The 15377-nt window shown below is 47.2% G+C and overlaps 1 protein-coding gene across 1 annotated transcript; it reads right to left on the bottom strand.

The window, feature by feature from the left end:
• Positions 1–3846: 3846 nt before the first annotated feature.
• Positions 3847–11768, bottom strand: LOC306759664 (uncharacterized protein). The gene is made up of 6 exons (XM_079245366.1): positions 11657–11768; positions 9623–9819; positions 9429–9531; positions 4625–4694; positions 4430–4533; positions 3847–4097 (listed from the first exon to the last, which is right to left on the bottom strand). The coding sequence occupies exons 2-6, from the start codon at positions 9804–9806 to the stop codon at positions 3887–3889; spliced, it is 672 nt and encodes a 223-aa protein (XP_079101492.1). The 5' UTR covers positions 9807–9819; positions 11657–11768; the 3' UTR covers positions 3847–3886.
• Positions 11769–15377: the final 3609 nt, after the last annotated feature.

Raw genomic sequence — 15377 nt, 5'->3', positions numbered from 1 at the left:
GTTTGGAGTCTTGTTTTGTGCGTGCGTGCGTGCTGGGGGATGAAAAGAAAAACCACCAGTTGAAGTTGGTGACAGTCATGTTGGTTTTATTCCATGTCTAAACAGAGGATGGATTTATTAGGTTCTAATGAAGCAAATGAAAGATTCAGTGAGTTTAAAGTGAGCAGATTCGGAACGGCAGAGGAAGATGTAGCCATGACAACGGGGCTCCTGCGGTGATTTAACCACATACTGTATGTGCATGCATTACAGCAGAGGTGTCAAACACAGGCGTTTTTACTGGTCTGACCCACTGGGGACCAGGCTGAGACTGGCCTGGTTTAGAGCCAGTCCAGTTATAAAAATGATTATAAAAATAATATATTTGAATATGACATGTCTGCTGCATCATCGTATTCGTCACAAGGCCGTCGGCCACTCAAAGCTTCTGGACTTCGTCCACCAGTTAGACCAGCTTCTGGAGGTTTCCACCAGTTATATCTGTTTCAGAAAGGTCCAACCAGTTAGATAGCAGGTTTCTACCAGTTAGACCAGCTTCTGTGTGTGATTACACACGTTGTCCAGCAAAGGGGTCCACTCCCTCCAGAACCCTGCAGAGTCCAGCTGCACCTGAAAGTCCCTGGTTTAACCTGTTCTAGTATTTTACTAGAGTATTTCTAGTTTACAACGACTGCAGAACTCGGCGGCACGAGTTCTGACGAGGACCAGGGGGCGGGAACACGTTACACCAGTTTTAAAGTCGCTGCATTGGCTCCCCGTGCATTTCAGGATTGATTTTAAGGTTCTTTTAGTGGTTTATAAATGTCTTAATGGTCCTGGGCCTTCTTATTTATCTGATCTGTTTTTCAGGTATGAACCCTCGCGGACCCTGAGGTCCTCAGGTACCGGCCTTTTAGTTCTTCCTAAAGTTCGTACCAAACATATGGCGAGGCCACATTTCAGTATTACAGGCCTCGCCTATGGAACAGCCTGCCTGAGGGCCTCAGGGCTGCAGAGACTGTTGATGTTTTAAATAAAACGCTCAAGACTTTTTTAGTTTAGCTTTTAAATAAGTTTTAACATTCTTATATTAGCCCATATTTATTCTTCTTTTTAGTTAATTTATTTATATATTTTATATATTGATTTACATCTTTTTAGTTTATTTATTTTATATATTTATTTACATATTAGTATAAAATTTATTATTTTATTATTTTTTAAATGGATTTTATTTTTGTTATCACTCCAGCTCTCTCCTCATTGGGGTCCTCTTCACCAAGGGCTGCCCCTGCTCTGACTGCATGGGTGTTGCTGTGGGTGCTGTCCCTGTCTGGTGGGTCGGGATCCAGCGCTGCAGCCTTACGGTTGTGGCGTGGGTCCTGTCTGCCAAGACCCGGGTGGCCCCCATGGTGATGGCCTGGATGGTCTTGGTTGGGGGCAGCCCTTTGTGTAGAGTCTCCCTGAGAATATCGTTTCCTTATCTGGTGCACATCTGGTACAAATGCACCTGGCCATTCATCTTCTTTTAACTGTTACAGGGCTGATAGGGCATGGGTGAGGGTGGTTGTGGGTGGGTGGAAGGGGATGTGTATGTGTGTTAGTGTTTTATCTACTTTGATGTAAATTGTTTTATAATGTAAAGCACTTTGTATTGTTTTTAAGCACGAAAAGTGCTATACAAATAAAGTTTGATTTGATTTGTTCTTCATGATTGAACCTGTTCTTCTTGACAACCCTGTAGGAAACACCGCTTTACTTCCAGCTGAATGACACTGCTATATATTGTTGTGATGTGGTTTTCTTTCAGGAGGAGGTAACATTGACACGTTCTGCTGTGTTCCAGGTGAATTTACTCTGACACAGAAACACATATGTTGAATCTGACACGTCTGCAGTATCTCGCAGACCAGGATTCTACATGCAGTCCTGCAAGTTGTGAAGATTTATTTTTGGTTTTATTTGCGACAGGAGGCAGAGACATCAGGACTCATCATGAAGAGGTTAAAGCGGTGTCTGCTGGAATTAACCCGTCCAGGTGGAGGTCCAGAGGTGACAGATTAACAGTGTGTCTGCAGATGGATGCAGTCTCCTGCCGGACACTAGTTAATCGGGTAACCGTTGTTGTGACAGCTAAAGCCTCATTATGCTTTTTTTCAAACGCCATACGCTGCCTACCGTCACACGTCCACGCATCTTTATCTTGTCTTGGTTATGAAGACAATTCATCCACTAGAGGACAGTAGAGAGTTGAGTGTTCTGCGTTCTGCCGCAGGTTTCAGGCACAGATGCTGGTGGTAATGTACCACCATGAAACAACCTCCCAAAATGTTTTATTACATTCCTCTTCTTCTCTGGTTTGTTCCTTACATTGGTTGTGTGTCAGCTTTACAACTCAACACTGCCTCCAACACTTCCAGTGGCATCGCTCTGTTTACTGTCAGTCGACAGACCTGCAAGACCCCTGAATACGGAACCGGACCAGAAAACTCAGGAGATAGATGATAGAAGTGGGGTAGTGGTTAGCACTGCGGCCGCACAGCAAGGTCGTAGGTTTGAGCCTTGGCTGGGGGGGAACAGTGGCTTTCTGTGTGGAGTTGGTGTGTTCTTCTTCCCACCCACAAGTCACATGTTGCCGCTTTGGAAAGAAGCGTCTGCTAATAAACAGGCCTGAAGGCGGACCTGTCTGTCGCAGTGCGTGCTTCTGTCTCTATAAAGATGATTGATGTAACTTCTGTCATATTCACTTTGATCGGTTACAAACATCACCAGACTGGTCCTGGATCAGGTCAGACTGGGAACTCTGGAAACATGGAACGTCTCATCATAAGGTTGTCATCTATCTCCATTTTATTATAGAGTTATTCATGAATTCCTTGAATAGTTTATTTGTTAGAAAACCATGTCAGAACTGACATGAAACCTTTCAGAGCTGTGTGCAACATGTGCAGACCTCCAGTCTGAGCTGGGAGGTCCTGCAGGCGCCAGAATGGCCCCACTGCACAGTGGCTGCTGTGGTTAATGAAGCTGCAGCGCCGTCGGCCAGCGCTGGAAAGGTGTAGCCATGGCAACCAGAAACAGGATGCATCCAGAGCTGGCTAAGATAAAGATGCAGATTTGTTTTGGCCATTTAATCTCCTGCTGGTCCCTGTGCTGTGCAGATGTGAAGGTGTGTAGATGTGAAGGTGTGTAGATGTGAAGGTGTGTAGATGTGAAGGTGTGTGTGTAGATGTGAAGGTGTGCAGATGTGAAGGTGTGTGTGTAGATGTGAAGGTGTGTAGATGTGAAGGTGTGTGTGTAGATGTGAAGGTGTGCAGATGTGAAGGTGTGTGTGTAGATGTGAAGGTGTGTAGATGTGAAGGTGTGTGTGTAGATGTGAAGGTGTGTAGATGTGAAGGTGTGTAGATGTGAAGGTGTGTGTGTAGATGTGAAGGTGTGTAGATGTGAAGGTGTGTAGATGTGAAGGTGTGTAGATGTGAAGGTGTGTGTGTAGATGTGAAGGTGTGGGTGTAGATGTGAAGGTGTGCAGATGTGAAGGTGTGTGTGTAGATGTGAAGGTGTGTGTGTAGATGTGAAGGTGTGTAGATGTGAAGGTGTGTGTGTAGATGTGAAGGTGTGTGTGTAGATGTGAAGGTGTGTGTGTAGATGTGAAGGTGTGTAGATGTGAAGGTGTGTAGATGTGAAGGTGTGTGTGTAGATGTGAAGGTTTGTGTGTAGATGTGAAGGTGTGTAGATGTGAAGGTGTGTAGATGTGAAGGTGTGTGTGTAGATGTGAAGGTGTGTAGATGTGAAGGTGTGTGTGTAGATGTGAAGGTGTGTGTGTAGATGTGAAGGTGTGTAGATGTGAAGGTGTGTGTGTAGATGTGAAGGTGTGTGTGTAGATGTGTATGTGTGCAGATGTGTGTGATCAGATCAGGGAGGATAAATTTGCTGCTCTGAAGCTTCCAGTCCAGTTGTGGATGTGTGGCTCCTGATGGTGGGTGTAGAAGTTCAGGTAATGCGCCACGTCTGCCAGAGTCTGCAGGACGTCGTAGGTTACTGCAAACAGGAAGTAGGTGGGCAGCAACCAGGTGAGGCTGAACACACAGTCACCCACAGGTAAAGGAACAGCAAAATGCCTGGAATGAAAGAGAGAGAGAGAGAGAGAGAGAGGGGTCCTCACTGGGATTAATATTATTTCCATGTCCAAAAAACTGAAATATGTCCATGTTTCTGCAAATTTCTAGTCTTTGTGCAGGAAGCGCTGATGTAAGACTGTTAACCTGATGCTAGCAGGAAGCTACGTAGCGGCGCTAATCTACTCCTCTTCTAACACTTTCATTTCGGTTTGTGTGTCTTTAAGTTTCCTGTCTACAGGTGTCTGTCAGAAATACTATATGATCTCTAAATTAGCAACACCATCTCAGAAGTGAGACCCAGGGGAACATTAAGACTTCCCAGCATGCCTCACCTGAACCTGTCCTCTCTGGACTCTCTCAGCATGATGAACACAAACAGTCCGACTTCAGTGTTCAGGGAAAATGACACCACTTTGTCCAACATGACAACAAAACCCTGAAGGAGAGAAAATACACAGATGACTGGCAGGGATCAACACACCAGTCATGTCTGATGGTGTGTGTGTATATGTGTGTGTGTTGCTTACACTGGGATCAAACATTGATACGATGAAGATGACAACAAATCCAAGAAGGGACACCAGACGTTTGGTCACACTGCAGGAAGCATAAAGTAAACTTTAGTTTGTCTACATGCTGGAGGGCAATGGATGGATGGATGGATGGATGGATGGATGATGGAAGGATGGATGATGGATGGTGGATGGATGGATGGTGGATGGATGATGGAAGGATGGATGATGGATGGATGGATGGTGGATGGATGATGGATGGTGGATGGATGGATGGTGGATGGATGGATGGATGATGGAAGGATGGACGATGGATGGATGGATGGATGGATGGATGGATGATGGAAGGATGGATGATGGATGGACGGATGGTGGATGGATGATGGATGGATGGATGGATGGTGGATGGATGGATGGATGATGGATGGATGGATGATGGAAGGATGGATGGATGGATGATGGAAGGATGGATGGATGGATGGTGGATGGATGATGGATGGATGGATGGTGGATGGATGGTGGATGGATGGATGGATGGTGGATGGATGGATGGATGATGGATGGATGGATGATAGATGGATGGATGGATGATGGATGGATGGATGGATGGTGGATGGATGGTGGATGGATGGGTGGTGGATGGATGGTGGATGGATGATGGATGGATGATGGATGGATGATGGATGGATGATGGATGGTGGATGGATGATGGATGGATGGATGATGGATGATGGATGGATGATGGATGGATGGTGGATGGATGGATGGATGGATGATGGATGATGGATGGATGGATGGATGATGGATGGATGGATGATGATGGATGGATGGATGGATAGATGGTGGATGGATGGATGGATGGTGGATGGATGGATGGATGGTGGATGGATGGGTGGTGGATGGATGGTGGATGGATGGATGGTGGATGGATGATGGATGGATGGTGGATGGATGATGGATGGATGGATAGATGATGGATGGATGATGGATGGATGGTGGATGGATGATGGATGATGGATGGTAGATGGATGGATGGATGGTGGATGGATGGATGGATGATGGATGGATGGATGATGGATGGATGATGGATGGATGGATGATGGATGGATGATGGATGGTGGATGGATGGATGGATGGATGGATGATGGATGGATGGATGGATGGATGATGGATGGATGGTGGATGGATGGATGATGGATGGATGATGATGGATGATGGATGGTGGATGGATGGATGATGGATGGATGGATGGATGGATGATGGATGGATGGATGGATGATGGATGGTGGATGGATGGATGGATGATGGATGGTGGATGGATGGATGGATGGATGATGGATGGATGATGGATGGTGGATGGATGGTGGATGGATGGATGGATGGATGGTGGATGGATGGATGGATGGATGATGGATGGATGGATGGTGGATGGATGGATGATGGATGGATGGATGGATGGATGGTGGATGGATGGATGGATGGATGGATGGTGGATGGATGGATGATGGAAGGATGGATGATGGATGATGGATGGATGGATGGTGGATGGATGGTGGATGGATGGATGGTGGATGGATGGATGGATGATGGAAGGATGGATGATGGATGGATGGATGATGGATGGATGGATGGTGGATGTATGGATGATGGATGGATGGATGGTGGATGGATGGTGGATGGATGGATGGATGATGGATGGATGGATGATGGAAGGATGGATGATGGATGGATGGATGATGGATGGATGGATGGTGGATGGATGATGGATGGATGGATGGATGGTGGATGGATGGATGGATGATGGATGGATGGATGGATGGATGATGGAAGGATGGATGGATGGATGGTGGATGGATGATGGATGGATGGATGATGGATGGATGGATGGTGGATGGATGATGGATGGATGGATGGTGGATGGATGGATGGATGATGGATGGATGGATGGATGGATGATAGATGGATGGATGGATGGATGGATGATGGATGGATGGATGATGGATGGTGGATGGATAGATGGATGGATGGATGGTGGATGGATGGATGGATGGTGGATGGATGGGTGGTGGATGGATGGTGGATGGATGGATGGTGGATGGATGGATGGATGGATGATGGATGGATGATGGATGGATGGATGATGGATGGATGGATGGATGATGGATGGATGATGGATGGATGGTGGATGGATGATGGATGGATGATGGATGGTAGATGGATGGATGATGGATGGATGATGGATGGATGGATGATGGATGGATGATGGATGGATGGATGGATGATGGATGGATGGATGGATGATGGATGGATGGATGATGATGGATGGATGGATGGTGGATGGATGGATGGATAGATGGTGGATGGATGGATGGATGGATGGTGGATGGATGGATGGATGGTGGATGGATGGTGGATGGATGGATGGATGATGGATGGATGGATGGATGGATGGTGGATGGATGATGGATGGATGGATAGATGATGGATGGATGATGGATGGATGGTGGATGGATGATGGATGGATGATGGATGGATGGATGGATGATGGATGGATGGATGATGGATGGATGGATGGATGGTGGATGGATGGATGGATGATGGATGGATGGATGGATGATGGATGGATGGATGATGGATGGATGATGGATGGTGGATGGATGGATGGATGGATGATGGATGGATGGATGATGGATGGATGGTGGATGGATGGATGATGGATGGTGGATGGATGGATGATGGATGGATGGATGGATGGATGGATGGATGGATGATGGATGGATGATGGATGGTGGATGGATGGATGGATGATGGATGGATGGATGGATGGATGATGGATGGATGGATGGATGGATGGATGGTGGATGGATGGATGGATGGATGATGGATGGATGGATGGTGGATGGATGGATGATGGATGGATGGATGGATGGATGGATGGATGGATGGATGGTGGATGGATGGATGGATGGATGATGGATGGATGATGGATGGATGGATGGATGATGGATGGATGGGTGGATGGATGGATGGATGATGGATGGATGATGGATGGTGGATGGATGATGGATGGATGGATGGATGATGGATGGATGGGTGGATGGATGGATGGATGATGGATGGATGATGGATGGATGGATGGATGATGGATAGATGATGGATGGATGGATGATGGATGGATGGATGGATGGTGGATGGATGATGGATGGATGGATGATGGATGGATGATGGATGGATGGATGATGGATGGATGATGGATGGATGGATGGTGGATGGATGGATGATGGATGGATGGATGGATGATGGATGGATGGATGATGGATGGATGGATGATGGATGGATGATGGATGATGGATGGATGGATGATGGATGGATGATGGATGGATGATGGATGGATGGATGGATGGTGGATGGATGATGGATGGATGATGGATGGATGATGGATGGTGGATGGATGGATGATGGATGGATGGATGGATGGATGGTGGATGGATGGGTGGTGGATGGATGGTGGATGGATGGATGGTGGATGGATGATGGATGGATGGATGGATGGATGGTGGATGGATGATGGATGGATGGATAGATGATGGATGGATGATGGATGGATGATGGATGGATGGATGGATGGATGATGGATGGATGATGGATGATGGATGGATGGATGGATGATGGATGGATGATGGATGATGGATGGATGATGGATGGATGGATGGTGGATGGATGGATGATGGATGGATGGATGGATGGATGGATGATGGATGGATGATGGATGGATGGATGATGGATGGATGGATGGATGGATGATGGATGGATGATGGATGGATGATGGATGGATGGATGGATGGATGATGGATGGATGATGGATGGATGGATGGATGGATGATGGATGGATGGATGGATGATGGATGGATGATGGATGATGGATGGATGATGGATGGATGGATGGTGGATGGATGATGGATGGATGATGGATGGATGGATGGATGGTGGATGGATGGATGATGGATGGATGATGGATGGATGGATGGATGATGGATGGATGGATGGATGATGGATGGATGATGGATGGATGGATGATGGATGGATGATGGATGGATGATGGATGGATGGATGATGGATGGATGATGGATGGATGGATGGATGGTGGATGGATGGATGATGGATGGATGGATGGATGATGGATGGATGATGGATGGATGGATGGATGATGGATGGATGGATGGATGATGGATGGATGATGGATGGATGGATGATGGATGGATGATGGATGGATGGATGGATGGTGGATGGTGGATGGATGGATGATGGATGGATGATGGATGGATGGATGGATGATGGATGGATGATGGATGACTACACCGGCTTCGCTCTGTGTGTGATTACTTTCCAGTCTGATCCCATTAAACCATTAACTGAGATGGTTTTGGGTGGTGTTGCTTCCCAGCATCACTTAGACAGTGTGATGAACAGAAGCTACAACCAGATGTACTGGAACTGGTGGGACTGGTTCCCAGACTTTTATCAGTTTCTGTTTAGTGTGTTTCTATCAGATGTGTGAATGGCAGAAGCCCCCCCCCCCCCGCCGCCGCCGGGCCTTCCGGCGCATTTAGAGGCTTTTTAAAGTGACTTTGCGGGAACTTGGAGTGACGCTACGTAACTTTCCGTACATCAGTGCTTCTGACTTGGAAGAGCTCCATCACAGCTGGTGTTTGGAAACTAGATGACATGACATTTTACTTCTAGAGGCAGTTCCCGCCTGACATTCACCTTTTTAAGTCTCCCCCAGCATAAATGCTTTGCTTCAACCCCCCTCCGTCACCTTTTCGCTGAACACATGTGATGTTTGTTTGGCAAGTTTCGCTCCCACGTCTTGGACATCCACTCCAGCTTGCTGTTCCACAGTGAACCCACCAGACCATCCACTGAGAGAAAACAGAACAGTTCCACTGGTGTTTCTACGTCTGCTGGTCATTAAAACCACCACGTTCCATGTAAAAGGACGTTCTGACTTACGGGTGTGCGTCATTGCAGATCCCATCACGAGGAAGGAGACGGTGACGCTGATGGCGATAAACACCTGAATCAGCTCCGCCACCCAGGAGTAGGCCCTGTAATGTTCATTAATAATCTGCAGAGGTGGAGGCAGGTGGAGGCAGCAGATGAAGGTGGATGTGGGAAATGAGGACACGAGTGGCATCAGTTAGATTCTTCTGGGAGACAAAAAAAACGTTTGAGAGGCTCGTGCTGAAGTAAAGACTTCCTGCATCAGGTCTGGTATCATGACACCAGCAGCTCATCCACAACACAAGAAACATTTAAAGGTTTCAACCTCCAGAGTTTTTTTTAATTTTATTTACAGTCAAATATGTGACAGAGTTGTCATCAGTATCAGCTTGCCGGTCATGCCAGTTATTCCAGTTCAGAAGCAGCTAAACTGGGCTGAATGACAAGGCTTTATTCCTGCAACCTGCTCTTTGTCATGAAAATGCTGCATTTACACCTGGACATGTTCAACATCAACAACAGACCTTCAGGTGCTGCAACGTTTACAGCAGGGGTGTCAAACTCAAGCATGCAGTGAGACAAAATGTTAAATTAAACAAACTTGTGGGCCAGTAACAATAATTATTGAAAAATCTTTGTATATGACAATGACTGGTGCCAAAATCACGTGTGTTTGTTGAAATGTGTGTTTTTTCTCTGGGCTCAGGAACTCACAAACCTTCATCGTGCACTTTTCCCCAAACACTCACTGTAGGGCTTATTTAGCCGTCTCTGCTGCAGGAGCTTGTAGTTGCCATGACTACTGTCTACAGAGGAGGTCCTGTACCGGACCACCACTGGACCACCACCAACCCATCACCGGAGCCTTCTGGGGTTTGTAAAGCAGTACATGTGCTGTATAATACCGGCGGGCCGGTTCTAGTAGTCGCCTCATGGGCCAAATATAACCACACTGCGAGCCACAGTCGGCCCGTGGGCCAGGGATTGACTCCTGTGTTTTAGTGTGAAATGGGATAGCTTTGAATTTTTTCCATTTAATACAGTTTTCCATCAAACTGCCGGCCAACAGAACGTGGTGCTGCAAGTTTACATCACAGGTAGTCATATATTTAACAGAAGCATTATTTCCTGTCCTTCCAGTGCAATGGTAGCTAATAGCTAACATTAGCTTCCTTTGCCACTGGCCACTGTGGCTAGGGAAGCTAATGGTAGCTAATAATTAGCATTAGCTTCCTTAGCCACTAGCCACTGTGGCTAGTGGCTAGTCGGGCAGTCACATGTATTTGTGAGCAATTTATTTAGTTTTTATTGTTGAAATAAATGGACTGCATGGTGGTGTTGTGGTTAGCAGCGCGGGTTCTCTCCGGGTCCTCCCACCGTGGGTCCCTGCCTCTCGCCCAGTGATTACTGGAACCCCGCGACCCTTAACTGTACTAAGCAGTGAAGCATATTAAATGAATGAATGTTTAAATAAACACAATTTTTTGTTGTAATGAAAACATAATTATAAAAATTTAAAATGAGCAAAAGTAATCTTTATTTTTCTTTCATTTGAGTTCAGCTGACAGAAGAGTTAGCAGTCAATCCACGCCGACCGGGCTCCGTTACATCCTCCCAGTCTGCAGAGAGCAATGCTGCAGCGTTGCCAGACCAGCAGACTTCCAACGAACAGTCTTCAGCTGGGCCTCGAGGGAAGCTCCCGAAGAAAGCAGCACTTTTTAAATCAATGAATTTCTTCCACATCCTTTAGTTCCACAGTACAGAGCGGAGTGGAGAACCCACCACAAGCAGCCAGTCTCAGATCACAGAAGATGGTTGATGTCGCTGCGAGCCAATGCTCAGCAAACAGAATAAACCATCAGCAGATTGTCTTTCACATGCATCTAGAAGATGATCGCTAACTCTGTAGCAAAGATAAACCTATTGATTGATGGAGTTATGATTATCGCAGGTATGCTTCTTCTGAATGTCTGAATGTTTCTAACTACTTTCCAACAAACTTTCCAGCTGCAGAGACACTCGGAGGAGTGTGTGGAGTTTTACCTTTGTCAGTGGGATGGTTGCAATCTCTCCTGCCTTCTCAGAGCTGCAAAGACAACACAGACAGGAGGAGTTAGTTTAGCTGGAGGCGACGGAGCAATGAGGCCATGTGTTGAGCGCTGTGGAGCACTCTCTGCGTTGTGTGAATAAAACTAAATATTTACCAAATCAAAGCCTGGTTTCACACCACAGCTGGGATGAAGAGAACAATCTAAGCTCATCCTGTTTCCAACAGCCAACCCGACTTCCAGGAAGCAGAGACGGAGAGTTCATGTAACTACTCTACTGTAGTTTCCCTCATTCTTGAATTAAAGACTGGTTTCTAAATGAAGGATTTTCTTCCTGCTTCTTCACTTTCACTGAAGGATGATAAACTTATAAAGGACCATCCCAAAGAAGACCCAACTGAGCTCTGTTAAAAGTGAGATTAGCTCCCAAAAAGCCACATGCACTGTTTGCTGCACACGGGACCCAGCCTGAATATTAACCGATCCAACGTAGCTGCTACCGCACAGATGTGCAGTCCGGATGTTTCTGTCTCCTGCCCTGAGGCTCGGTTTTCATGTCTACCTGTGCAATGTGGCTCTCAAATACTTCAAGCCCAGAGACGCTGATGTTGCCTCTGGAATGGGTTCATGTACAATCCTTACCGCCTCACCCATTCAGGCTGGAGATGACGTTGTAGAGGGAGAAATACGTAAAACATTCTAATCTTTCTTTGGTGGAAGATTGTTTTTAAATATAGTAGTGGTTCTCTCAGTTAAAACCGGAGATCGGCTTTGCTGAACCACCAGTTTAACATCCAGTCTGACCTCCAGTCTAACATCCAGTCTAACATCCAGTCTGACCTCAAGTCTGACATCCAGTCTAACATCAAGTCTGACCTCCACTCTGACATCCAGTCTAACATCCAGTCTAACCTCCAGTTTAACATCCAGTCTAACCTCCAGTCTGACCACCAGTCTAACCTCCAGTCTAACCTCCAGTTTAACATCCAGTCTAACCTCCAGTCTGACATCCAGTCTGACCTCCAGTCTAACCTCCAGTCTGACCACCAGTCTGACCTCCAGTCTGACCACCAGTCTGACCTCCAGTCTGACCACCAGTCTAACATCCAGTCTGACCTCCAATCTAACATCCAGTCTGACCTCCAGTCTGACCACCAGTCTAACCTCCAGTCTGACCACCAGTCTAACATCCAGTCTAACCTCCAGTCTAACATCCAGTCTGACCTCCAGTCTGACCTCCAATCTAACATCCAGTCTGACCTCCAGTCTGACATCCAGTCTAACCTCCAGTCTAACCTCCAGTCTGACCACCAGTCTAACCTCCAGTCTAACCTCCAGTCTAACATCCAGTCTGACCTCCAGTCTGACCTCCAATCTAACATCCAGTCTGACCTCCAGTCTGACCTCCAATCTAACATCCAGTCTGACCTCCAGTCTGACCTCCAGTCTAACCTCCAGTCTGACCACCAGTCTAACCTCCAGTCTAACCTCCAGTCTAACATCCAGTCTGACCTCCAGTCTGACATCCAGTCTGACATCCAGTCTGACATCCAGTCTAACCTCCAGTCTGACATCCAGTCTAACCTCCAGTCTAACATCCAGTCTGACCTCCAGTCTGACATCCAGTCTGACATCCAGTCTGACATCCAGTCTAACCTCCAGTCTGACATCCAGTCTAACCTCCAGTCTAACCTCCAGTCTGACCTCCACTCTGACATCCAGTCTGACCACCAGTCTAACCTCCAGTCTGACCTCCAGTCTGACCTCCAGTCTGACCTCCAGTCTGACCTCCAGTCTGACCTCCAGTCTGACCTCCAGTCTAACATCCAGTCTGACCTCCAATCTAACATCCAGTCTGACCTCCAATCTAACATCCAGTCTGACCTCCAATCTAACATCCAGTCTGACCTCCAGTCTGACCTCCAGTCTGACCACCAGTCTAACATCCAGTCTGACCTCCAGTCTGACATCCAGTCTAACCTCCAGTCTAACATCCAGTCTGACCACCAGTCTAACCTCCAGTCTAACCTCCAGTCTAACCTCCAGTCTGACCACCAGTCTAACCTCCAGTCTGACCTCCACTCTGACATCCAGTCTGACCTCCAGTCTAACCTCCAGTCTGACCTCCAGTCTGACTTCCAGTCTAACCTCCAGTCTAACCTCCAGTCTAACATCCAGTCTGACCTCCAATCTAACATCCAGTCTGACCTCCAGTCTAACCTCCAGTCTAACCTCCAGTCTAACATCCAGTCTGACCTCCAATCTAACATCCAGTCTGACCTCCAATCTAACATCCAGTCTGACCACCAGTCTGACCTCCAGTCTGACCACCAGTCTAACCTCCAGTCTGACCTCCAGTCTGACATCCAGTCTAACCTCCAGTCTGACCACCAGTCTAACCTCCAGTCTGACCTCCAGTCTGACATCCAGTCTGACCTCCAGTCTAACCTCCAGTCTGACCTCCAGTCTGACATCCAGTCTGACCTCCAGTCTAACATCCAGTCTGACCTCCAGTCTGACCTCCAATCTAACATCCAGTCTAACATCCAGTCTGACCTCCAATCTAACATCCAGTCTGACCTCCAGTCTGACATCCAGTCTAACCTCCAGTCTAACATCCAGTCTAACATCCAGTCTGACCTCCAGTCTAACCTCCAGTCTAACATCCAGTCTAACCTCCAGTCTAACCTCCAGTCTAACATCCAGTCTGACCTCCAGTCTGACATCCAGTCTGACATCCAATCTGACCTCCAGTCTGACCCCCAGTCTAACCTCCAGTCTAACCTCCAGTCTGACCACCAGTCTGACCTCCAGTCTAACCTCCAGTCTAACATCCAGTCTAACCTCCAGTCTAACCTCCAGTCTAACATCCAGTCTGACCTCCAGTCTGACATCCAGTCTAACATCCAGTCTAACCTCCAGTCTAACCTCCAGTCTAACCTCCAGTTTAACATCCAGTCTGACCTCCAGTCTAACATCCAGTCTAACCTCCAGTCTAACATCCAGTCTGACCTCCAGTCTGACCTCCAGTCTGACCTCCAGTCTAACCTCCAGTCTAACATCCAGTCTAACATCCAGTCTAACCTCCAGTCTGACATCCAGTCTGACCTCCAGTCTAACCTCCAGTTTAACATCCAGTCTAACCTCCAGTCTAACATCCAGTCTGACCTCCAATCTAACATCCAGTCTGACCTCCAGTCTAACCTCCAGTCTAACCTCCAGTTTAACATCCAGTCTAACCTCCAGTCTAACATCCAGTCTGACCTCCAATCTAACATCCAGTCTGACCTCCAGTCTAACCTCCAGTCTAACCTCCAGTCTAACATCCAGTCTGACCTCCGATCTAACATCCAGTCTGACCCCCAGTCTAACCTCCAGTCTAACCTCCAGTTTAACATCCAGTCTAACCTCCAGTCTGACATCCAGTCTAACATCCAGTCTGACCTCCAGTCTGACCTCCAGTCTAACATCCAGTCTGACCTCCAGTCTGACCTCCAGTCTGACCTCCAGTCTGACCTCCAGTCGAACATCCAGTCGAACATCCAGTCTAACATCCAGTCTAACCTCCAGTCTGACCTCCAGTCTGACATCCAGTCTAACCTCCAGTCTAACCTCCAGTCTAACCTCCAGTCTAACCTCCAGTCTAACATCCAGTCTAACCTCCAGTCTAACCTCCAGTCTAACCTCCAGTCTAACATCCAGTCTGACCTCCAGTC

This window comes from Telmatherina bonti, assembly GCF_933228915.1.
Source record: "Telmatherina bonti genome assembly, chromosome: 8".
In the NCBI taxonomy this organism is placed as follows: Eukaryota; Metazoa; Chordata; class Actinopteri; order Atheriniformes; family Telmatherinidae; genus Telmatherina; species Telmatherina bonti.
This window is presented reverse-complemented; position numbering and strand designations above follow the sequence as displayed.